Source organism: Mustela lutreola, chromosome 1 (genome assembly GCF_030435805.1).
Source record: "Mustela lutreola isolate mMusLut2 chromosome 1, mMusLut2.pri, whole genome shotgun sequence".
Taxonomy (NCBI): Eukaryota; Metazoa; Chordata; class Mammalia; order Carnivora; family Mustelidae; genus Mustela; species Mustela lutreola.
In genome coordinates, this window is record NC_081290.1 from 246906090 (window position 1) to 246933113 (window position 27024).

At 36.7% G+C, this 27024-nt stretch overlaps 1 protein-coding gene across 5 annotated transcripts in view; it reads right to left on the bottom strand.

Moving 5' to 3' along the window:
- PIK3C2A (phosphatidylinositol-4-phosphate 3-kinase catalytic subunit type 2 alpha) overlaps positions 1-27024 on the bottom strand; it is a 171189-nt gene that overhangs the window by 20818 nt on the left and 123347 nt on the right. For 4 of the 5 annotated variants that reach the window (XM_059137403.1, XM_059137396.1, XM_059137390.1 and 1 more), the window contains 14 exons: positions 26724-26867; positions 25184-25232; positions 24893-25103; positions 22501-22623; positions 21243-21410; positions 14683-14794; positions 14147-14292; positions 11155-11343; positions 9874-9967; positions 9294-9388; positions 8770-8950; positions 4178-4282; positions 2895-2987; positions 644-773 (listed from right to left, as the gene is read on the bottom strand). In XM_059137403.1, coding sequence (XP_058993386.1) covers positions 644-773; positions 2895-2987; positions 4178-4282; positions 8770-8950; positions 9294-9388; positions 9874-9967; positions 11155-11343; positions 14147-14292; positions 14683-14794; positions 21243-21410; positions 22501-22623; positions 24893-25103; positions 25184-25232; positions 26724-26867 — 1840 coding nt within the window. The remainder of the gene's footprint in view (positions 1-643; positions 774-2894; positions 2988-4177; positions 4283-8769; positions 8951-9293; positions 9389-9873; positions 9968-11154; positions 11344-14146; positions 14293-14682; positions 14795-21242; positions 21411-22500; positions 22624-24892; positions 25104-25183; positions 25233-26723; positions 26868-27024) is intronic. The other variant, XM_059137411.1, reaches the window with a different exon arrangement.

The window sequence follows — 27024 nt, forward strand, 5'->3', positions numbered from 1 at the left end:
ATTACTTTGTAGGTCTTTAAACTGCTTCCCTCTAAATATAAACACCTCATGTTATTAGCATTTTGTAGCTGGCAGATCAACACAAACATTTGTTGAATAAGAATAATGACAATGGCTACAATTACTGAGAACCTAATACATGTCACATGCTGGGTGTTCCACATTCATTACCTTTTAATTATTACAATATTTCTGGGTGTAATGCTTTTATTATTCACACTAAACATATGTGGTAAGGAAGAAAACTTATGCAATAAAATAGTAAGATGAAGCCTGTGCTAAAGTAGAAAAAAAATTTTGAAACCATTATTTTATTTTGCAGAAATTAAATCAAAATTGGTTTAACTTAAGACACCTTAATCTTAAGTTAAAAGCTAAAGACTATGAAGTCCTCATTTAGTCAATCAATGGGAACCTCTGGTTACTGCAAAATCAAAAAACCACTGCAAAAAAAAATTTATTAGGGCTACTCAGGAGTTATTTAATTATAAACAAATAAATCAGTAAAGTAACACTGAATTAAAGTAAGAAACAACTGAGATCATAGTGTACCGGCCTCAGGACTCCCACAGGACAAGTATACTCTGAGCTAAGTTCACAGAGAAGAAATAATAAGACACCAAGACAGAGCTGACAGACTTACCTCGATCTCTGCCAGTTGAGAGACATTTGAAAATTACCATCCTCAGATCTAATCCTTCTTTAAGCCAGATCTTGTCCATAATCTTTATCATCTGTAAAGCTAACATATCTTGCCGAAGATCTTCACCAACCTTGAAATCAAGGAGATAAAATGAAACGTGTACCTTTCCAAAAGACTTACTACGTTACATGCTGTAAAAGACAGGGGGAGGGGAAAATGGTGGAAAGAATGAAGAATGAGATAAAAGAGAACTGCCTTTTATTTTTCTTTAGTATTCCAGAGGAAATTACTTAACCTCTTCACGTCTCAGTTTCTTCCAACTCTACACTTTTTAAAAGGTTAGATTTTGTGGTATGTGAATCATACTCAAATTTTTAAAAGGGCAAAATGGAGGATATTTGTCATGATCAAAATATTCCTTACCTTGACTGTATCATTGCCAACAGTCTCATTGTGATATTGTAGGATAGTTTTGCAAGATGTTATACAGAGGGAAACTAGGTAAAGGATACTTAGGATCTCTGTATAATTTCTTACAACAGACTGAATGTGTAATTATCTCAAACCAGAATTTTACTTAAAAAAATGGAAAGAGTTAACCCTCCCAAAATGAATGAAATCTAACTGGAACCACATCAATTTATCATTTTCTTTTTTAAGTTGGATAACTTTAAAACATATAACAATGAATATATTTTTTGAGACCAATTAAGAAAATTATGAAAGGGGCGCCTAGGTGGCTCAGTGGGTTAAAGCCTCTGCCTTCGGCTCAGGTCATGATCTCAGGGTCCTGGGATGGAGCCCCGCATTGGGCTCTCTGCTTGGCAGGGAGCCTGCTTCCTCTGCGCTCTCTCTCTGCCCACCTCTCTGACTACTTGTAATCTCTATCAAATAAATAAATAATATCTTAAAAAGAAACAAAAAAAGAAAATTATGAAAAATAATTAGAGATTAGCCCTAACAAATATTAAAAATATATAAAATTTCTGTACTCAGATGGTACTATTTTAGGAAAAGGCAAATATATTAGTAAAATATAGTCCAAAACCAGATTTAAGAGAACTTGCTCTCTCTCTCTCTATATATATATATATACACACACATATATAGAATATACATACATATAAATATATACATTTATATTCATAAAGATAGCTTCTCTTGAACCATCATATATATACATTATATATATAAGCCTGCACTAACTGAACTCACTGAATTAACTACAACTCTCCATTCTTCCTTACAATATACAAATTATGACCACAACACACAGAACTTTGGTAATAGATTACTCTTGTAGTATTCCACTCCTGCTGCTTATGTTTCCAAAAACCAATGCCATTGCTCATGGTTTTGTAGTGTCACGCTGCACAACTCTAGGGGGTACCATTCACATCCTATCTGTGTGAAAGGCATTATCTGCTAAAGCTATGGCCATAGGTAGCAGCTGTAGCTGAGGGCTGCATTTATTCCCAAATCTGTTTTAGAACAGTTTATATCAGCAATAACTTTTCACATAATTATTCAATTTTTTTAAAAAGATTTTATTGGACAGAGATCACAAGTAGGCAGAGAGGCAGGCAGAGAGAGAGGAAGAAGCAGGCTCGCCGCCAAGTAGAGAGCCTGATGCGGGGCTCAATCCCAGGACCCTGAGTTCATGCTCTGAGCCAAAGGCAGAGGCTTTAAACCACTGAGCCACCCAGGTGCCCCATAATTATTCAATTTAATTAAATATTAAATAAAATTACATTTGCAATTTGGAAAAGGAACTTGAGAAAGTAATTTTTATTATTTTTTATTTTATGAAGTTTTTTTACTTATTTGACAGAGATCACAAGTAGGCAGAGAGGCAGGCAGAGGAGGGGGAAGCAGGCTCCCTGCCAAGCAGGGAGCCCAATGAGAGGCCCGACCCTAGGACCTGGAGATCATGACCCGAGCCAAAGGCAGAGGCTTAACCCACTGAGCCACCCAGATGCCCTAAGAAAGTAATTTTTAAATTGCCACTTAAAAACAGCGTAACCTTCAGGTGCTTGGATGGCTTAGTCGGTTAAGTGTCTGCCTTTAGCTCAGGTCATGATCCCAGGGTCATGATCCCAGGATGGACCTGCACTGGACTCCCTGCTCAGTGGGGAGTCTGCCTCTCCCTTTGCCTCTGCCCGCCCTTCGGCTTGTGCTCTCTGTCTCAAATAAATAAAATCTTTAAAAAAAAGTAAAGAAAAGAAAAACAAAGTAACCTGATTTTGCTCACCTTAAACATGACATTAATTTCGTCCCCCATTGGATCAGCATTCAGCATTGTCACTTTTAGGGGCACAGCATTGGAACTGAAGAAAGAACATGACTACAAATACAACATGCTATGCATTAGAAGGGTAACACTGGAATAAAAATGGGTTTAAGATTTTTTTGTCCTAAGCATTTCTCTCTCCACCTATTCCTCTGAAGTATAGCCAATGAAATAACACATGTGAACTGCTTTTTAGATCATCCAGCAGATAAGAGGTATTTAAAAATATTTTGAAACTTAAACACAGCATGAGTAAAATATCATCTACTACTCTCTAGATGAGAAGAAAAACCTTAAAACTTGAGACAAAATTATTAAAAGTTTGAGCTTTAAAAGTATCTTAATTCCTCAACAGAGCTCAGAATTTTGTATATTCTTATCTCTCTCTAAAGCAGTATGATCTGGGATGAGATCTCTACTTCTCCTATTTATGGTACTCTTCTAATTAATAATTAGCCACATAATCAAATTGTGACACTAAATTTAAAAATTTCATCAGCAAAGACCAAATCTTATTTTAAAATGAAACTGGTTAAAAAAAAACTAATTTAAGAAAGACCAATTAAAAGAAACAACAAACAAAACACAAGGAGAAAATGTGACCCCATCGCCCCCACCAATAACATACAACTCAGGGACCCACTGTTAAATTTTAGTAAAGAGAAGCCATGTATCAACTTAAAAAGAAATAAAACCTGAGATGCCTTTATGAATACTTGTACCTTGGCCTTTCCAAACCAGAGACTCTAATGGATGAATTAATTGATTGCTTTTGCTGAATTCATTAAGGGAAAATCCACTATTTGCATAACTACTGGCCCACTCTGAAATATAATCACTCAATGCTGATGATTCAACTACTTTTTGATGGCTCTAAAAAGTGCTATAAACTTGAGGGGAGTCTTTCTGAACATTCACAAGGGAGGAAAGGAAATGCTATCGGTGACTAGAATTTTAACATATGCCTACATGGCAGCTATTATATCATAGTAAAAAATAATTTATTTTGAGATAGCAAATAATTTTATATTGTTTTTTCTTTCAGGAATGGTGGTTAAGTAAAACATACTGAGGTAAATATGGTTCTTACACAAACAGACATCCATAAATACTAATAACCAACCTATATGCAGATATTATCCTTATTTGCCTTAAGTATATCAGCCCATCTGCTTTCTTCCTACACATTTTTTCTCTACAGATTATGAAATATAATATTAACTTATTAGTATTTTATATGTCACCTTAATATTTAATTCTTTTGCAACAAGACTTGGATTGAGAGGAAGACGGCATTTATTTCTTAGAAAAAAGGACTGTACTCGTTCCATACTCCTTTGAAGGACAACCTAGGAAAAGAGAATGACTCTGTAAGTACATACTGAAAATGAAGACCTACTTTTTAACAAGATTTTATTTATTTATTTGACAGAGAGATACACAGCAAGAGAGAGAACACAAGCAGGGGGAGTGGGAGAGGGAGAAGCAGGCTTCCCACTGAATAGGGAGCCTGATGTAGGGCTTGATCTCAGAACCCTGGGATCATGAACCAAGCCAAAGGCAGACGCTTTAGCTACCCAGATGCCCCAGGAAGACCTATTTTTAAGACAAATAAATTATGTCGTGGACCAACCCAAATTTTAAAATGCCCAACTGTCAAAAACAAGCTATTGCTAAAGTGTTAATTTTAGAATTAGAAAGGGCAAAGGCTTATAAACATGGGGGGGGTACATATGGTTTATTTAACATATTAATTAAAAGTCTCTAACAATCAAATAAGTAGATATTAAGCAGAAATGAGATGCAATTTTTCCTGACAGTTTAAAAATTTAAGGTTAACACCCCAGTCCCAGCAACAGGGCAGAAAAAGATACTTTCATAATCTATTGGTGGAGAAAAAGATTTAACTAAAAATATACAAAGTCCCTGACTCAGCTATTTCACCTATAGGAATATCATATACAGAAATAGTAGCAAAGGGGCAAATACTTATACACTATATTCACTGTAGGAATGGAGAAAGAAAAATGTGTAAACGATTTACAAAAGTAACAGTTCACAAATTATGCTACAATACCTTGTAATACTATGTACCCATTAAGAAACATGAGGTGTGACTATAGGTCTTCACATAAAATTCTCTAAGATGAAGTAAAAAAGAGCAAGTTGCAAAACAAAACAAAACCCCACCAAAAACCCCCCACATAATTGCTGAAAGAAATTAAAGATCCAGACGAATGAAAAGACATCCTGTGTTCATGAACTGGAAGACTTATTATTATTAAGATTGCAGTATTTTCCAAATTAATCTACAAACTCAACACAATTCCATTTTTTAAGATTTTATTTATTTGACAGAGAGTGAGAGAGAGAGGTTAGGGAGAGAGAGCATAAGCACGAAGGGCGGAGATGGAGAGGAAGAAGCAGGATCCCCGCTAAACGGGAAGCCCAATGCAGAGCTCAATTCCAGGACCCCAGGATCATGACCTGAGATGAAGGCAGACTTAACTCACTGAGCCACCCAGGCGCCCCACAGACTTAACACAATTCTTATCAAAATTCCAACTTCCTTTTTGTAGCAATGTACAAGATGGTCCTAAAATTCAGACAAAATTGCAAGGACTTCTGAATAGACCAAAACAACAACAACAACAACAAAACCTTGAAAAAGAAAAGTTAGAAAACTCATACTTCTTGATTTCAAAAACTACCACAAAGCTACAATAATGAAAACAGTATGGCATAAGGCTAATCTTTTAGATCAATGAACTAGAATCCAGACCCATAAGTCTATGGTCAACTGACTTTCATCAAAGGTGCCAAGATCATTTATGGGAAAGAACAGTCTCTTCAACAAATGGTGCTGAGAAGTTTTGAAGATGCTGCCCAAGGGAAAAAGCAGATCTGGAAAAGGCGGGGTGCTGAGGGGGAGTGGTGAGCAGCCTCTAGGAGAGACAGTGCTGATAAGAAGTCTCAGGTTTCCAAAGGTGGTGGCAGACATTCTATGATAAAAACATGGGGAAAATAATGGAAGCTATGGAAAAGTTAAAATCTGGAATGAGATTAAATAAAGTGGCTGCACGTTATAGTGAAGATGAAGTGATGTGGTTGGATGACCAGAGGTTCCATGGTGGAACCACTTCAAAAAGCAGCATTTTGGGGCGCCTGGGTGGCTCAGTGGGTTAAAGCCTCTGCCTTCCGCTCAGGTCATGATCCCAGAGTCCTGGGATCGAGCCCTACATCAGGCTCTCTGCTCAGCGGGGAGCCTGCTTCCTCCTCTCTCTCTGCCTGCCTCTCTGCCTACTTGTGATCTCTGTCAAATAAATAAATAAAATTCTTAAAAAAAAAAAAAAGGCAGCTTTTACCTTGCTTTTAAGTGGGTTGAATAGGCCAGTATTTACAGACCCTCCAGTTAAGACAAAATCTGGCTATCATATCATTATGAAGGGAGAAAATTGTACAAAAAACTGGAAAAACAAAAATGGTGCTAGAACAACTGAATAATTGCATGTAAAAGAATAAAGTTGAATCCTTACTTCCAAGCATATTAAAAAATACTCAAAATGGATTGAAGACTTACATAAGAGCAAACAATAAAACTCCTAGAACATAACTGTATAATCTTTGTGACCCTAGATTTGACCACAAATTTTTTTTAAAAGATTTAATTTATTTATTTGACAGATGGAGATCATAAGTAGGCAGAGAGGTAGGCAAAGAGAGAGGGGGAAGCAGGCTCCCTGCTGAGCAGAGAGCCCGATGTGGGGCTTGATCCCAGGACCCTGGGATCATGCCCTGAGCCGAAGGCAGAGTCTTTAACCCACTGAGCCACCCAGGTGCCCCTTGACCACAAATTCTTAGTTATCAATTGCACAAGCAACAAAAGGAAAAATCAACTTCATAAAATTAGTAACTTTTGTGCATTAAGGGACACTACCAAGGAAATAAAAAGATAATTCAAAGAATGGGAGAAAATATATATATTTTAAAGATTTTTATTTATTTATTTGAGAGACAGCGAGAGAGAGTATGAGAGGGAGAAGATCGGAGGGAGAAGCAGACTCCCCGTGGAGCTGGGAGCCCAATGCAGGACTTGATCCCGGTACTCCACAATCATGACCTGAGCCAAAGGCAATCACTTAACCAACTTAGCCACCCAGGCGCCTGAGAGAAAATATTTACAGTGTCTCTGACAAGGGTCTAATATCCCAAATACATAAAGAACAATTCAACAACAAAAAGACAAACCATTTAAAAACAAAAACAAAAACTGAAAACAAACTCTCCAAAAAATATATACAAATGGTCAACAAACACACAAAAATGTGCTCAAAATCACTGATAATTAGGAAAATGCAAATCAAAACCACAAGGAGGTACTATTTCATACCCACTAAGATGACTACCATTTTTAAAAATTATTTTTAATAGCATATAATGTATGATTTGCCCCAGAGGTACAGGTCTATGAATCATCAGGCTTACACATTTCACAGCACTCACCATAGCACATACCCTCCCCAGTGTCCATAACCCAACCACCCCATCCCTACCCTTCCACCCCCCAGCAACCCTCAGTTTGTTCTGTGAGATTAAGAGTCTCTTAGGGTTTGTCTCTCTCCTGATCCCATCTTGTTTCATTTTTTCTTCCCTATCCCCCAAACCTCCCGCCCTGCCTCTCAAATTTGAGGATTAGGATTTTTTTTTTTAAGGCAGAAAATAACAAATGTTGGTGAGGATGTGGAGAAGTTGGAATCCTCATACACTGCTAGTAGAAATATAAAATGATGAACCTACTTTGGATAAAGGTTAAAGGATAAAGGTTCCTCAAAAAGTTAAACATAAAAATTGCTTTATAGCCCAGTAATTTTACTCCTAGATAAAGTTAAAAGAGGTATCCTAACAAAAACTTGCACAAGAATAGATAAACAAAATTTGGTATATCCATAGAACGGAACATTATTCAGCTATAAAAAGGAGTGAAGTACTCATACATGCTAGAATATGGATGAACCTTGAAAATACTAGGCAAAGTGAAGAAACCAGACACAAAGGCCACATATTATAGAATTTCATTTAAATGAAATGTCCAGAATAGGTACATCCACAGAATAGAAAGCAGATTAATGCTTACTAGGGCCTGGTAAGGAGGGAATGAGGAATGAAAAATAAGTGGGTACAGGCTTTCTTTTAGCTATGATGAAAATGTTCTGGAATTAGTGGTAGTGGCTGCATAACATTGTGAATGTACTAAAACAGAATGAATGAAATAGGTGAATTTTATCTCAAGAACAATATGTATGTATATATGTATGTATGTTTATTTCTATAAAAAGTTTTTAAAGTCCAAATATTTGTGTATATATTTAAGTGCATATATGTATAAAGTCATATAAAAGACCAGAAAGGACATATAGCAAACTATGAATAATAGAAACCTAGCAGGGAGAAAATGAACTGGAAAATTTTAATTTTTACATTAATTTAACATCTTAATAAATTTTTATCCTATAAATTTATTACTTGGATTTTTTAAACATTAGCATCAACTCATACTTGCATTACTTTCATAGTTACAAAAAGATAAAAACAAAATAATGAAAAAGAAACTCAAGAATTGTGATCAGGAAGGAATTCATAAGCATGGAAATTAAAAAACTGTTTTTGAGTTAGGTTGTACAATCTTTTCCTATGGCTTTAAACTGAATTCATCTGCTCAAAACAGCATAGGTATAGTTAGTCTACTGGATATCAACTGGTAAAGAGTAACAACTCATCAACACTATAGAGATCCTTCAAGATCAAAATAATCATATTCCCTCCTTTGGGTACATACCTGTCTGGCTGATCCACTAGCCTGCCTTACTTTTTCTGCTACTCCTCCTAAAAGCTGCACAAGTTTAGTCTGCTTCAAAAGTTCTTCTCGGAGTCCTTTTCCTCCTACTGAGAGGAGAGCTCCCAAAACATGTTCGTATCGGGCACCAAACTGTGCATCATGCAGGGCATCCTTGAGGAGCCTAATACAGCAAAACAGTTATGTCAGCCACTTCTGAAAACTGGATGAATGTCTCTTGAATATCAATGTAGGTTCATTTTTTTGGTATCCAGGAATTTATTTTAAGCTGTAAGTAAAAACTCATTATTATGGAGCTCTTAACATTTTGTTAGCTCTTTATTGCCAGGAGATTTAGCATTTTTGGTTTTATTTCTAAGGACATAAAAATCTGCCTTCTTTATAATAATGCCCTTAATAAAACATCTGGTATTGACATTAGCAGTCTGAGGATACTGTTTAGACTTTCAGAGTATACCATCTCTAGAGATAAGAAATAAATTACTTAAAAAAAGTTTAACTCTTACCAATATAAATTGTGTGCTATGTGTATATTTCCCAATGCCCTGGACAGAAGGAAGCGCACTAATGAACTGTTCAAGTAAATTTCATATTTCAAAGCCTACACATAAAGGAAAGTAAGAATTACTAGTGGTCAAACCCATACAATATTATTAGGACAAAATTATCAAAAGAGAAACTATATAAAGCAAGATTTAAGATAACACTGATAAAAATGAAATAGATGAATTAACTTAGGCTATATATGTTATAAAGTCAAGAAGAAAGGTGTAGGTTTAATATTCATTAGTTATGTTTAAATGGCTAATAAAGAAAAATCAAAGAAAAGTTCAAGTCTGGTTTGTTCTGAGAATCTAAAAACGTTAAGAATTAAAAATCTAGGTGTGTGTGTTTGTATATAAAATATTCAAATGGGGCAGTTAACAATAGTGGAAAAAAAATCATACTACATCCAAACCTAAGGTACCTAAACATTCCCACTAAAGTACTTTTAATCACAACAGAATGGAGATCCTTTAGCAAGTTCTCTACTCATAAAAAATGGGTGGAGAGTAAGGTGAACAGGTAAACCAGTAAAAAACATACCTGTACAAACTGTGGAAGAAGATCAGTTAGTTCATCATCACTTATAGCCTCAATCCAGGTCACAGCTATAGACCTCACTTCCTGATCTGCAAATCTAAAGAAGCACCACAAAAATCAAGATTTAACGGTGATTTCTTTCTAGTGAAGCTGCATTTCCTTTTTTTTTTTTTTTTAAAGATTTTATTTATTTATTTGAGGAAAGTAAGTAAGATAGAGAGCACACAGGAGCAGGGGCAGAGGGAGAGGGAGAAGCAGGCCCCTTGCTGAGCAAGGAGCCTGATGCAGGGCTCAATCCCAGGACCATGGAATCATGACCTGAACCAAAAGCAAATGCTTAACCAACTGAGCCACTCAGGCGCCCCTGAAACTGTATTTCCTAAAAACACAATCTTAATCTATATGTGATAAAGAATATTCAAATAGCTCTTTATTCAAAAGCAATCATCTTTCTTTTTTTTTTTTAAGGAAGAAAAATCTTCCTGTACTATACAAATTCAAGTTCAAGACTGTTTAATTATGAAAATTTTGACCCATATCATAAAAAAATGTAACAAATTATTCAAAATTTAGAACTTAAATCCCTCTTTAGGCTAGTTTTATTATTTTTTTTTAAAAGTTTTTTTTATTGACTGAGAGAGTGAGAGCTGGAGAGGACAAGCAGGGTGAGAGAGCATGAACAGGGTGAAGGAGAGACCAAGGGAGAAGCAGACTCCCCACTAAGCAGGGAGCCTGATGTGAGGCTGGATCTGGGTTAGTTTAAAATGATAGGACAACTCTATTCTTTTCCTAATTTTTAAAAGTGAACTTTAAACCCAGTGTGGTGCTTGAACTCCTAACTGCCCCCCCCACCCAAGATCAAAAGTCCCATGTTCCACCAACGGAGGCAGCCAGGCTCCCCATGACATCTCTTTTTAATAACCCTAGCACAGGGCGCCTGGGTAGCTCAGTAGGTTAACAGCCTCTGCCTTCAGCTCAGGTCATGATTGGGATGGAGGCTGCATAGGGCTCTCTGCTCAGCAGGAAGCCTGTGTCCCTTCCTCTCTCTCTCTGCCCACCTCTCTGCCTGTCAAATAAATTAATAAAATCTTAAAAAAAAAAACAACAAGAAAAACACCCCAGCACAAAAAGTATGTTTATAAAAATACACACTTACACATTTATATTGTACTGAATTGCGTTCATGGTAAAACAAAGGGAAATACTCCTGCAACATAATATACCCTATTGGAAAAAATGATAACAATAAAATAGAGCAAGTACATTCACTCATGGTTAACTTACTTTGAGTCAAGTAGCTCCAAAGCAGTCAGTGGGTTTAAGGGAGGCCATTGCTGAAGCAGTGAGTAAGTTTTGGCAAGATTAACCCATTTCCAGTTTGGGGCACTTGCTAGTACTTTAGGAAGAGAATTTGGGTGTTTGAGGCAATAATAGCGTTTCTCCCACAAAAAGGCTTTATCTTCTTTAGAAAGTCTGCATATATGACAAAATTAAATCACTTCTCAATGATATCATAATGACAGTTATAATCTCAAGGCTTAAAAATACAAAAAAGAAATTTATTCATTTTAGGACAGCCACTTCTTGGTAGAATCATTAATACTAATTTTGAATAGAAAAATGCAATATACAGCAAACACTACTAATTTACTCTAATTTGGGGGATAGAAAGAAATCATTTTGCCTTGATAAAAGTCTTAGTTATGAAAATGAAGGATAATTCAGTATGATAAAAATTTATTGAGCTCTAACCAGATGCCAAGCACTAGAAATCAGAGTTGAATAAGCAGAACCCACCCTACAAGATAGCAAGGATATCATCCATTTTATACAAGTAAAATCAAATATCATGCAAAAAAAAAAAAAAGCTATTACATATTAGAAGATGATTTTAGAAGATGATTATTCAGCTCAAATGAGGAACATTCAAAATGAGAAGTATTTGTTTGGAAAACTCTAATTCAGTCTTAATGACAAATGTTTATGTGATGAAATATTCACTATTTTACTACCCCCATCCATCTACTTTTGTGTATAAATACATGTACTGATGCATTCATGTCATGTGGAGAACTGAAAAAATGCAAATATTCCAAAAAGGTGCACAGTTAAAGTCTCTCCCGCCAGTTCCCCTCCCAGTGACAACTGCCTTATTAGACTGTATATCCTTGGTGCGTCTGCGTGGCTCAGTGCGTTAAGCCTCTGCCTTTGCCTCAGGTCATGATCTCAGGGTCCTGGGATTGAGCCTCTCTGCTCAACAGGGAGCCTGCTTCTCCCTCTTTGTCTACTTGTGATCTCTGTCAAATAAATAAATAAAATCTTAAACAAAAAACAAAAAACACAAAGATTGCATATCCTTCCAGAGATAGTCTACTGATATAAAAGCATATACATAGGTATGTGTAGATTCTTTTTTCTTTACATAAATAGTAACATACCACATAAACTATTCTGCTCCTTGCTTTCTTCATTTAACATCTTACCTATTAGTATACACAGCTAGCTGTAAGTTTTTTTTTTTTTTTTAAGATTTTATTTATTTATTTGAGAGACAGTGAGAGAGAGCATGAGTGAGGAGAAGGTCAGAGGGAGAAGCAGACTCCCCGTGGAGCCTGATGCAGAACTTGATCCTGGGATTCCAGGATCATGACCTGAGCCGAAGGCAGTGGTCTAACCAACTGAGCCACTTAGGCATCCCTATAAGTTCATTCTTAATAGTTATATAATACTGCACTGGATAAAGGTACAATAATTGAACATTTACTGATGGACACTCACTGTCACTTACAATAATCCAAATACCTCAATGAATATTCTTTACCCCATAAGCAAATATAAAAGGTTTTCTTGAAGACATAATTAAATGGAACTATAACCACTAGGTTACAGACTATGTACACTGTGACCTTTATCGATTTTGATCTCCCAAAGTGCCATAGCCAACAGTTTAAGTCCCATTTTTCTGTATTCTCATCAATACTTTATATGATGAGACATTTTAATTTTCATCTAAGATGTGTATAAAATACTATATTGCAGTAATTTTCCTTTTCTTGATTACTGAGGGGTCAAACATCTTCTCAGATATTTAAAAGGCACTGTATTTTTTTTTTTAATAAAGATTTTATTTATTTATTTATTTGACAGACAGAGATCACCAAGTAGGCAAAGAGACAGGCAGAGAGAGAGGGAGGGAGCAGGCTCCCTGCTGAGCAGAGAGCCAACGCGGGGCTCGATCCCAGGACCCTGGGATCATGACCTGAGCCGAAGGCAGAGGCTTTAACCCACTGAGCCACCCAGGCGCTTCAAAAGGCACTGTATTTCTTTTCCAAAAAATTATCTAGTCACATTCTTCCTATTACTAAGTTGGTTTGTCTATTGTCTAAAAAACTGAAGTTCTTTATATATATATTTTTAAAATCTATTGATATTTACTGTTAATTTAGTTCTCAATGTTGTTTGCCTTTTGATCATGTAAAAGTTTGACTTGTACAAATTTTTTTTTTAAGATTTTATTTATTTATTTGACAGACGGAGATCACAAGTAGGCAGAGAAGCAGGCAGAGAGAGGAGGAAGCAGGCCTCCTGCTGAGCAGAGAGCCCGATGCGGGGCTGGATCCTAGGACCCTGGGATCATGACCTGAGCCGAAGGCAGAGGCTTTAACCCACCGAGCCATCCAGGTGCCCCTGACTTGTACAAATTTTTACAGTTTTACCTAGTTAGGGATGCCTGGGTGGCTCAGTTGGTTGAGCGGCTGCCTTTGGCTCTGGTCATGATCCCAGCATCCTGGGATTGAGTCCTGCATTGGGCTCCTTGCTCAGCTGGGAGCCTGCTTCTCCCTCTGCCTACCACTCTGTTTGCCTGTGCTCGAACTCTCTCTAACAAATAAATAAATAAAATCTTAAAAAAAAAAGTTTTATGTAGTTATATGGGTTTTTATAGAATTAAAAACAACAAGAAAACTTTCCATACCAAGATTAATAAATCATGAACTAAATCAGGGCATTTAATAAACTATTAACTTGAGGGGCGCCTGGGTAGCTTAGTGGGTTATAGCCTCTGCCTTTGGCTCAGGTCATGATCTCAGGGTCCTGGGGCTCTCTTCTCAGCAGGGAGCCTGCTTCCCCTCTCTTGCTCTGCCTGCTGCTCTGCCTACTTGTGATCTCTCCCTGTCAAATAAATAAATAAATAAAAATCTTAAAACAATCAAACAAACAATTAACTTGAGATTTACAATGTAAGAAAATAAACAAAACAAAAATCGAAGGAGCATACCCAAGTGATGAGTCTCTATGAATAATATCAAGAAGTTTCCCTTTTATATCATTCTCCAGTGTTTCTAAGTTGTGTTGCTCTATGATGCTTCTGTCAACTTGAGGAGTAGTATAGATGACATCAAACATAGGAGAAGGAAAATCAACCTTAAAAATTTAACAGAGGTTTATCAGACTGTAGCTAAAGAGTCCACATATCTGCCACATTAATTTGTCTTTGAGAAAATGGATTCTGAGCCATCAGGGTGACTATTAGATTAAATATTAATACTTCCTGTCCTTTTGCTGAAAGTGATTACCATCACTGGTAATTTTCAAAGGCACATATATTACATGGGATGAATACAAGTCCCCCCCCCCCCTTTTTTTTTGCTGTTTCCAGAAACAGGAAATGGTTTATTAACATTTAAATTGAAGACAGGTCCTAAGATCAAACAAGACCAATTAGGCTTCTTTAGTTAACAATCTAATTCATGAAATACATATATATCTTAAAAAGAAATCTCAACCTCCCCATGTATGAGTAAGTACCATTACCTGTAACACTATTCTTTCCATCACGTAGCCTTTTCTGGGTACTGTTCCAGTAACAGGATTTGTATGTGACGAAGTCCAGAGATACAGAAGCTTAGTTCCACATGTTAAAAACCTTCATGAATGTAGACAGAAGAATACTGTAGCTTTCATTTTATTTTTGTAGTTTTCATTTTAAAAACTGCTTCAAAATTCACATCACACACACACGCACACATACACACACACCCCAAAAAACTAACATTACATGGGAATGAATTTGAAACATTTATCCAAACATTTATTAAGCATCCATTAGATAAAAGTATCATCTTTAAGAACATACCAGAGTCACTCTCCATAGAGTATTAATACTTCAAGTAAATGTATTGATGAGTGGGGGCTGGGACAAAGGGAGGGAAGAATGAAATAGTGGATCTTGGGAAGAATGGGGTTAAGGATAGAACACAAGAGGGTAAAGACTCAGATTCACTTGTTCCCAAAGCAACTTTAAAACGAGATCAAGAGTTGAACTGTCTCCTGACTGAGCTAGCAGGTGCCCCACCCTTGGTCCCTCTCCCCGACCCAAAGCAACTTTTATAAATAGAAAGGTGAAGAACAGTCTTTAAAGATCTACAATGGAATACATCTCAAGGTAATAATTTGGATTACATAACGGCTCCCTTTCACCTTAAGAACAAACCACATGCCAAGGAAACCAATACAGTATACTTTGCAACCAAACACTAATCATCTCAAAAGAGAAGTTGTATCTGTGCTCTAAACCAGGAATCAGCAAGCCTTTTTGGTAAAGGGTCAGATGCCAAACATTTGGGGCTTTTTGGGTCAGACGATCTGTTGCAGACTTAACTTTGCTGTTATACTGCAAAAGTAGCCATGAACAATACATAAATAATGCATACTGTGATCTAACAAAACTGTTATTTACAAAAAACAGGCAGTACACGGGAGTGTGCTGACCCTTACCCTAAACTACCAATTTAAATTAAAAACATTTATCAGTAAGACATTGATATATCTTTACACAGAATAAATTTCTGAAAAATATCATGAGATATATAAAGAAAACTATGAACTTCATCAAACTTTATTCCTTTTATTCCAACAGCAAATATCCTTTACAAAACTAGACTCAAGTCTTAGTGTTTTCTCTTGAAGGTTAACAGCCTTTAAATCTCCGACACATTATATTCTTTTTCAGATCCACCCTCACCCCCAACTAGATTTTAATGCAAATTCTGATATTATTTCATCTGTAAATACTTTTAGATCTCTCTAAACAATAAACACTGTTTTATTTTAAAATAAGTACACCATTATCACTCCTAAAATAATTAACAATTACTTAAAATCATTAGCTATCTGTCAGTATCAGTATTCAAGTTTCATTGTCTCAAAAGTTTATTTAAAGTTGGCTGTTTGGGGGCACCTGGGTGGCTCAGTGGGTTAAAGCCTCTGCCTTCGGCTCAGGTCATGGTCTCAGGGTCATGGGATCGAGCCCCGCATCGGGCTCTCTGCTAGGCGGGGAGCCCGCTTCCCTCTCTCTCTCTGCCTGCCTCTCTGTCTACTTGTGATCCCTCTCTCTCTGTGTCAAATAAATAAATAAAATCTTAAAAAATAAATAAATAAATTTGGCTGTTTGAATAAAGATCCAAGCAACTTCCAACACTGCATTTGGATGATGTCTTTTTAAGTATATTTTAATTTAAGGGCCTAACTCCAGGCCTGTCACCTGGTTTTGTAAATAAACTTTTATCAGAAGGAAGCCACACTCATTTATTGACTACCGTTGCTTTTTGCCTTTGATTTTGCATTTGTGACAGAGAATACAATTAACCCTTGAATAACACCCTTGAACTGTGCAGGTCCACTCATTTTTTTCAATACAGTACTATAAATATATTTTCTCTTATGACCTTAATAACATCTTCTTTTCTCTATCTCACTTTAAGAATATACTATGTAAGGGGCACCTGGGTGGATCAGTCTTTAAGCCTCTGCCTGCTTCTCCCTCTCCCACTCGCCTTGCTTGTATTCCCTCTCTTGCTGTATCTCTGTCAAATAAATAAGTAAGGCTTCTGATCAATAGCAGGCTACTAGTTGAGTTTTGGGGGAGTCTAAGTTATTTGCAGGTTTTGACCACATGGGGGGGTGCAGGGCAAAAAGGCACTGCTAACCCCCACCCTGTTATTCAAGTGTCAAGTGTATTATGACCTGCAAAGACTGAACTACTTCCACCTGGTCCTCTTTACAGAAAAAGTTTGCTTTATTTTTATCTCTACATTCTTCCTCTCTTTTTTTTAATCCTTGCCATCTGTTGAAAAAAACCACGTCTTTTGTTCTAAGAATTTTCTATATCCTGGATTTAACTGATTGCATTCCTCTAGTGTCATTTAGGATGTCCTTTTATCTCCTACACTTTCGTAGAGTAGTAGTTAGATCTAGAAGCTCGATCTGATTCAGGTTTAGTTATCTGGCAAGAATACTTAAATAAAGGTAAAATCGCATACTACTTCCTATTACATCAAATAAAGAAAGACACTGTTTGGTTTCTCTCTTTCTGTGAAGATCATCAGTTTGTTTGGGCCCAGTCAGTCTAAACTACCCATTATGAAGTTCCAGAAAAGTTAATCACTTAATGGCTTTAAGCAAGCACTGATAATCCTTAAATCAATGGTTTTCAACCAAGAGTGATTCTGCCGACCCCGTGGATATTTGGCAAGGTCTGGAGGCACTATTGGTTGGTAACTAGGGGACAGTATTGGCAAACAGTGGGCAGAAGACAGGGATGCTGCCAAACATCCTACAATGCACAGGACAGTCTCCCACAGCAAAGAATGATCTGGCCCAAAATATCAATAGTGCCAAGACTGAGAAACCCTGGCCTAAATCTATTATTTCAGTAGGGGTTACAAAATTGTGATATTCTATCATTTCTTAATCATCTATTAGCTGGAATTTTTTTATAAACTTTCTCACATCAATTATTTGGTAACCCTGAATTACAACTACTAAGGAAAGGCAGGTTAAACGCTTCTCTTCATTTAAAAATGAGTTAAGAACTCATCTGTTATTGAAGCTGACTGAAATGCCTCTAAGTTTTTTGGCTTCCCTCTGAGGTTGTATGCAGGCTACACCTTAAACATTATTATTTTTATTTTAAGATTTTATTTATTTATTTGAGAGACAGAATGAGCAAGAGAGAGAGCACACAAGCAGATGGAGAGGGAGAAGCAGGCTCCCCTGCTGAGCAGAGAGCCCAATTCCATGCGAGGCTCCATCCCATACCCTGGGATCATGACCTGAGCCACAGACAGACACCTAACTGACTGAGCCTCCCACGCACCCCAACATAAGTTATTTTTAGAAAGAATTTCAAGACCAAGATTTCTGATCACTGTACTATAATAAGTTAACTGAATTAAATCATTAACATTTTGAATTAATGTTTAACCATCTTCCCTTTGAATGTTTCTTGAATGCTAGGACCTAACAACATTACCTACCTAGACCAATTGCACTATTTGGCAAAATCTCAAGCTTAATGCCATCTGCTTATTGTTTTAATAGCAGAGTGCTGGATGCAGACTATTTGTCTAACAAAAGTCAACTGCCTGGGTGGCTCAGTGGGTTAAAGCCTCTGCCTTCCGCTCAGGTCAAGATCCCATGGTCCTGGGATCAAGCCCCACATCGGGTTCTCTGCTCTGCAGGGCCTGCTTTCTCCTTTCTCTCTGCCTGCCTCTCTGCCTACTTGTGATCTCTGTCTGTCAAATAAATAAATAAAATCTTAAGAAGAAAAAAGATTTATTTGAGAAAGTGAGCATGCGCATGCACGTGCGAGAGAGCGCGAAAGCATGCGTGTGAGCGGACGAGCATGCAAGCAGGGGAGGCACAGAGGGAGAGAGAGCAGCAGACTCCCCTGATGAGCATGGAGCCAGAGGTAGGTAGGGCTTGATCCCCAGACTCGTGGGATCATGACCTGAGCTGAAGGTAGATGCTTAAATGACTGAACCACCGGGTGCCCCAGAACTAACTTATTCATAAAAATTAATGATAATGATGCAATTATTTAATTTTCTCACATAACTGTTCCCTGACACTAATTCACCACAATTGAGAACACAATTTCCCTCCTCCACATGGCCAATATTGTTTTATTTATTTATTTTTAAAGATTTTATTTATTTATTTGAGAGAGAGACAGTGAGAGAGAGCTGAGTGAGGAGGTCAGAGAGAAGCAGACTCCCTGTGGAGCTGGGAGCCCCATGCTGGACTCGATTCTGGGGCCTTCGGGATCATGACCTGAGCCAAAGGCAGTCTTCCAACCAACTGAGCCACCCAGGCGTCCCCAATATTCTGTTTTAGAGTAATTATGGATTATATTTAGCAAAAGATCTAAATACTCATCCTTAGTGATAATAACTTCAACTACTTTTCTCTAGCCTTTGGTGGTTTAGAATTACTTTCAGATAGCAGGTAAAATTTGAGCTTACCTAAAGGTAGCAGATAAAAAAAATCTAATACTGCCTCCTCAAATGGGAGGAAAGTAACTAAAGAGAGAAAAATAAAGGAATAAATGCTATGTTTAAGTACATAGGAAAAGAACATTTTAAGAACAAAATTTGTGGGGACGACAGGGTGGCTCAGTTGGTTGGACGACTGCCTTAGGCTCAGGTCACGATCCTGGAGTCCTAGGATCAAGTCTCACACTGGACTCCCAGCTCCACAGGGAGTCTGCTTCTCCCTCTGACCTTCTCCTCCCTCTGCTCTCTCTCACTGCCTCTCTCTCAATAAATAAATAAAAATCTTTAAAATTAAAAAAAAAAAAGGAAAGAAAAAGAACAAAATTTGTGAAGTCAATGTTTCAAATATATGATTTTAATAAATGATTACTAGAAAACCAAAGTGTATTTGCCATTTAAGAGGAAAAAGAACTAGATTAGCAAAAATTTTTTCATTCTTCATTTTTATTATAGAACAGATAAGTTATTAAATCACTTCTCAAACTGTCCCACAGAATACAGTGTTTTAGAGCATATATTCCAGAACAACAAAAAAAAAAGTACCATGGTATCAAATAAATTTGAGAATAGCAACTTAGGGTAATAAGGACACAGAACCTGAGGCCAGACTGCTTAGATTCAAATCCCAATTCTACTTATTAGCTAAGTACCCTAGGGCAAGTCACTTAAGCTCACTCTACTTTGATTTCCCCTCTGTAAAAAGGGATAGTAACACCTGCCTTCCTAGGCAGTAACCCTACACCTAGGGTTGGTGTAATACATATACAGCACTTAGACTAATACCTAGCATAACAAATGCTGTATGTTTGTCATTACAGTACTACTGTTAGTAAACATAATAGGTTTCTTGACTGCACAACTTTATAGAGATACTTCAATATGCTAATGTGTTATCACTCGGCAAAATATTATTGTGTACTGTATGAAAAATATCTGGAGCTTATTCAAATTTTTTTTTCCCTCATTTAGATAGATACTTGATAGTTTCATGGAACATACTACTTAAAACATAATTAAAATAGTTGAAAGGCCAGATAAATTATACTACCGCAGGGCTATTAGATACAAGGCTCAAAAGGAATTCCTTTACCCCAAAGGATCAATAAGGTTTTGAACATATGGGAGACTTTTGGAGGTTAAAGGCCAGGGCCCACAGCAGCAAGGGTAGATCAGTTAGGAAAAGAGAAGGAAATAATGTGCAGCTGTAGACTCTGAAATTCTGGAGAAGAATGGGAAAAGTATGAGAAGAGGAAAAATGGGAGTTTTTTTTTTTTTTTTTTAAGATTTTATTTATTTATTTGACAGAGAGAAATCACAAGTAGATGGAGAGGCAGGCAGAGAGAGAGAGATGGAAGCAGGCTCCCTGCTAAGCAGAGAGCCCAATGCGGGACTCGATCCCAGGACCCTGAGATCATGACCTGAGCCGAAGGCAGCGGCTTAACCCACTGAGCCACCCAGGCGCCCAAAAATGGGAGTTTTTTTATTGGTATCAGGAAAACTTCTAAGACCATGTCTATTGTGTCAAAAACCTAGTACTCTGCATAAATGACAGAGCATAAACTGGCTGCTGCTTTTCTCCTGGAATAGCGAGAGGCAAACAATCTTCTAAGTACCCAGGTAGATATGTTCAAATTATAGCAGAGTTACTTTGTGATTTCTTCTGATCCGTGTCTCTGAAATAACCTCCTTTTATTCATACTGCAAAAACTGAGGTAGCTCATTATCTCATATATGTCATTGTTCCCCACGTTATTCTCTAGCCAATTCTTTTTTTTTTCTTTCAAGATTTTATTTGTTAATTTGACAGACAGAGATCACAAGGAGACAGAGATGCAGGCAGGAAGAGAGAGAGAGAGAGAGGGAAGTAGGCTCCCTGCTGAGCAGAGAGCCCGATGCAGGACTTGATCCCAGGACTCTGGGATCATGACCAGAGCCAAAGGCAGGGGCTTATTAACCCACTGAGCCACCCAGGTGCCCCTCTCTAGCCAATTCTGATGTTGCAGATGTGTCCATAGTAACTCATAACTCAGTAAAACTTACCGTTTAAAATCAAAAAGAGGTAAAGAAACTTTGCCCAAGGCTTCTGGCCCCTTTCTCTGCTTATTAGAATCAGGGGAACTTCCACTGCTCTGATTTAAAATTCCAAAAAGAGTAAGATGAAGAAGTGATTCTAATGGCAATTGTGATATCTGGATGGGAAAAATGATTCTAAGGGGGGAAAAATGTATTAATAGAAAAGACAAATTAGATCAAATATGAAATTTAACCATTTAATGAGACTGACAATTTTAGGCATTTCATTGACTTATCAAAAAATCTTTAATCCTGCGTAACTTTTACTTAAGCAGCAAGTTTGGCCAATATCTACTATAAAAGTCTTAAATAAATTTCATTAAAATTTCAAATATGTAATAGTTCTTAAAAAATTTCTTAGTGCATTTTCTCAAGACTTGATACTGTCAACTTCTAGGGAAAATAATAGTCATTTTTATTGCCTTTAGGAAAAACTAGATGATTATTTCTGATTCAGATATACATATATATAAAATGTATTTTACACATTAATATAGATATATACACACACACAAACAACAAGGGCAGACATGTATGTTTACCTTTGTAAATTTTTTAAGTCTGAAAGGATACATTGGGTCAAAAGTGGTCACTCTGAGGAGTCATAAGATGGTTAAATATTGGAAATAAAATGATACCGTTTTTACCCATACATATTTTTGTATTATTATTTTCAAAGATGCGTTATTTTTGTAATTTAAAAAAGTAAAAATAGGAAAACACTTAATAAATGCAGAATAAAAAGTTCTGCAATTACATACCTCCCTAAATGGTGAAAGCATCCCCTTAGTTTAAAAACAGTATTTTAAAAATATTAACAGTGCAAAGTATCTTGTACATGGATTTAGTTTTCTAATGTTAACAAGAACTAGGCTTCATATATACAATATTACAGAATAAATACTAAACTAAGCAATGTTATGAAAACCATATTTCTATGGTATGTGTGTACAATTATATGTAAATTTATAGTTTTCGCTTGACAAATGTCTAAGAACAATTAATGGCATGTTCTGTAATTTAACAATATGCACATTTTTCAGAACAGTATTTCAGATTTTTAAATGAAAATTTGTCTCTTCTATAGTATATCATCTAGGAGAGACCTTAAGATACAAGAATTTAGTGGACTTTAATGGAAATTGTGATAAAAATGAAAAGTAGGATGCATACATGGAAAAAAGAGGGCATACTGAAAAAATAAAAAGCCAAAACTTTCACTTACAGTTCATCCCATTTAATAAGATAGAAGAAATTCTTATAAGTGCCAACCTTCTTTGACTGAATAGGCTTAAAAAGATCCTTTCCATTGTGAGATAGGGAACATATCAAGTAGTATTTTTCATAACTGAGAAAAGAAAGATTTTTTAATTTGATAATACAAATTTGTTAACTGATACAAATGCATATCATTAGCCATTTTTCTCTAAAAGTGATTATTATCTGAAATTATCTGGCCACCATTCATCTGAATTTTTGGAAAACATCTAAAATTCAACTACTGCAAATGCTACAAAAATAAAGAAAAAGTATAGCAGAGGATTTGGAATACAGAAGGAAACGTGTATGCTCAAGTGCAAGTCTAAGGCGGCTGCGCTAGAAACCTCCTCACAACTTTGTCATCAGTTATTCACTTTAGATTTTAGCTGAATGGCACTGAATAATTATTTATTTCTAGGTAAATTCTTAGAAGAGAAAGTAGAAACATTATCTTCTGTAGGTGCTATTTTCTTTGCTAAGTAACTAGAGTCAGTTAAGCATACTAATGCATGGGCCTGACTTGCACTGAGCCAGTCTTCTAATCTATTAGGAGTCTTCCATCCATGGAATATATGCTATTGTATTCTCATTAGACAGCAATGATTTAGCCCCTAATTGCCACAAATACAGAGCTGGTTGGATACCGTCAGGCAATCTTCCAGGCTAGGAGCCTTGGGTTCAATAAAACTGTATTCTCCTAGATTTCTAACTTACTGCTAGGCTTACACATTAACCATTTCATTCATATATACAATCTATTAATCATTTGGAATATATTTTAAATCTGATCTCACTGGTTCACAAAACTCCTCTAGCTAACTATGTGACTACCTTTTTCAACCTCACTCTTTTCTTCACCATTTTACTTTCCTTCCATCTTAATTATCATTGCAGTTTTCTGTATTGTCTTCTACCAAGTATCTATTTTCCTCATTAGTATCCCCAAATTTGTGTGTATATAAGAATCTGTATGGAGGATGTGGAAGGTATTACACCTGTAACATTTAAAAGAATCAAACACCTTCACATGGCAGTAGTATCCATATAAAGGCAAGTCCCAAGAGGGCAGAGATTCTTCTGTTGCCTTGTTTACTGTTGAATCCCTAGTATGAAGAACACTGCCCAAAGATGGTATTCAGTAAATATTTACTGAATGTTATTATATCACTTTCAAGTAATTATGTATTCTAGTTTATTAATCTAAAGCTCAATTTAAGCAGAATGTATGTTCAGTATCTATTCACTAGTCTTTATTTTACTTTATAGCATTAAGTTATTATGGAACTATTTCATTAAAAATATTCAATTCAGACTTTTCAGTTTATATTAGTCATTTCATAAGCTGAAGCTGGCAAACTTTGTAGCACTGACAAAAAAATAAAAAAGGCAGGGTGCTGGGGTGGCTCAGTGGGTTAAACCTTCTGCCTTTGGCTCAGGTTATGATCCCAGGCTCCTGGGATGGAGTCCTGTATCTGCTCAGCAGGGAGCCTGTTTCCCTTCCTCTCTCTCTGCCTGCCTCTCTGCCTACTTGTGATCTCTGTCAAATAAATACATAAAATCTTTAAAAAAATAAAATAAAAAAGGAAAAGCCCATATTAAAAGTTCAGTAGAAGAGGGGTGCTTGGGTGGCTCAGTGGGTTAAAGTCTCTGCCTTCGGCTCAGATCATGATCCCAGACTCCTGGGATGGAGCCCTGTATCTGCTCTCTGCTCAGCAGGGAGCCTGCTTCCTCCTCTCTCTCTATGCCTGCCTCTCTGCCTACTTGTGATCTGTCAAATAAATAAAATCTTAAAAAAAAAAAAAATTCAGTAGAAGACATATGCTCTTATAGACTTCAAAGCCTAGCAATCTGGGGCACCTGGGTGGCTCAGTGGGTTGGGCCGCTGCCTTCGGCTCGGGTCATGATCGCAGGGTCCTGGGATCGAGCCCCGCATCGGGCTCTCTGCTCAGCAGGGAGCCTGCTTCCTCCTCTCTCTCTGCCTGCTTCTGATCTCTCTTCTGTCAAATAAATAAATAAAATCTTAAAAAAAAAAAAAAAAAAAAAGCCTAGCAATCAGTAAATTGCCTTTTCTAAAGGAAAGGCTGAAAAATAACAGTCATAAATTGACTAGTTTATTAGTATTAATCTTTATAAACTTACACATGTATTTTCCTGCCTTTTTATGCATGTAGTGAGTGGTATTTTTTATTGCAACAGCTTCAAACATCTCTGTAATTTTTATGAAAACCACAAAGGTATCTGTTAATTCCTATATCATCCACTTAAATATTAAGAGAACAGTTCATGGCTGACATTTTATAGAATTAGAACAGCTTCTGGGTAAAGCTGTACATATTCCATTTTAAACACTTACTTACTTTGATACCCAATTACTCGAAATTCCATGTGCAGCAAAAATTGTAAACTGAAGCTGTTCTGTTGTTGTCCAAGCCTCCTTGACATTCCTGTTACTTTGGGCACAGTTTGTAGGACTCCTACCACAATTTGCATGGAGTCTGAGAAGATCATAAATTGCTGCAGTTAACTGGTCGATGCTTACTTGAACAGGGTTTTCAGAATTCAGTGATCCTAGATTTAAAGAAATTGTTAATATAATTTCCAAAAAACCCAACAATTGTTGCTAAAATTTAAAGAACTTAAAGACATACCCCTAGATGAACTCTTACTAATATCTCCTTCTCCAGACAGTGAAGTCACCTGCATGCACACATATAAATTAGTCAGAAAATTGCCCATATGTACTGAAATTAAAGGTAAAAATTAAATTACAGGAAACCTCCCAAAAGTTCCTGCAGAATAAAACAAAGCAAAAATGCAAAAAGGGGTGAAAACCCCCAAATAAACAAATTATTTTTAGTTATCAAGAACATCAGAGTAACTGAAAATTGTGCATGATACAGAAACTCAACAAAATCTGCCTCATTCAATCAGTCTAGTAATTAAGATTTGAAACCCAAAAGTGATAAATAAACTAATATGATGCTTGATATTCCATTAGTTGCTTTACTATTAGTATAGTAAGAGTATCTTTGCGGTGCCTGGGTAGCTCAGTCGGTTAAGCATTTGCCTTTGGTTCTGGTCATGATCCCAGTGTCCTGGGACTGAGCCCCACATCGGGCTCTCTGCTCAGCAGGGATACTGTTTCTCCCTCTCCCTGCCGCTCCCCCTGCTTGTGCTGTCAAATTGAAAATAAATAAATAAATAAATAAATAAAAATCTTAAAATGGGATGCCTGGGTGGCACAGCTGGTTGATTGTCTGACTCAGTTTTGGCTCAGGTCATGATCTTCAGGTCACACTGTGTCGGGCTCTGCACTCACTGCAGAGTCTGCTTAGGACTCTTTCTCCCTCTCCTTCTGTCCCTCCTCTGCCTCTCTCTCCCTCTCTTAAAAAAAAAAAAAAAAAAAAAGAGAGAGAGAGAGACAGAGAGAGAGAGAAGAGAAAAGAGACCCAAATTTCTATATACCCTATAGATAGGCTCTCTGTGAGAATGAATCGATAAAGCTTTCTCTTAGATATGCTGAAAGGCATACCATCAATATACCATCAATATAACTTTTCCTTCTGTTAAATTTATTGTGTCTTGGAATCCACCTTCTCTCATCCTTTTATCAGAGCTATGAATAACCCTATGAACAGAGATAATTAAATCCCCATGGAAATAGCATAGGGAGAGCTTTTACTAAAAGCAACAGTATGATATCAGGAAAGGACTCCCAAGCTGGTTGTTCTGAGGCAATAAGTCACTATTAGTGAGGTTTCTGGATATTTTCAAGAGGAAGAGGTTATCGCCAAAGTAGCACTTTTCCCATGGGCAGTCATGGACGTTTCCATCCAGAAGGACAAATGGAAACTATAACCACCCAGGTTCTGAAGCTCAGTATACACCTTGAACTCTCTAACCAACTTGTTTATGCCACAATTCCTCCTTCACACATTAAAAGTTTATAGTTTGACATCCATGTATTCAATATCAACCCTCACAAAGCCCTTCCAAAGCAGCCCATCTCCTCTCAGGAATTCCCAACTTTACCAAGTAAGTGACCAAATCAACTTAAAAGTGAAAGCCAAGGTTAAAGTGGTAACACACTGTCCAGAAGAAGCAAAAATCTCCCAGTTTAAGTGACAGATACTCACTGAAATACATACTTGCATTTAACAAAAGGCTAATTACTAAAAGAATACTCACATCAGCACTTTTACTCCTCGGAAGATTAACTGCTCTCTTTAGCTTCTTTACTGCTTCTGTAATGGCAAGAGTCTCTACACCATCTAAAGCGCTACAGATTTTTCTTACAGCTTTAATTACTTGATCTACAGCTCGGTGCTGGTTCTTTAAAAATAAAAAAGTAAAATAAACATAAGTATGTAGAATTTAAAGGATCTGTTTCAGAAAAGATAACATCAGAAACTAGACATTTTAGATGTGCTTAAGAACAGATATCCTTTCCTCTTTGTGATGAAAAAGATACAACATAATCTTTTCAATT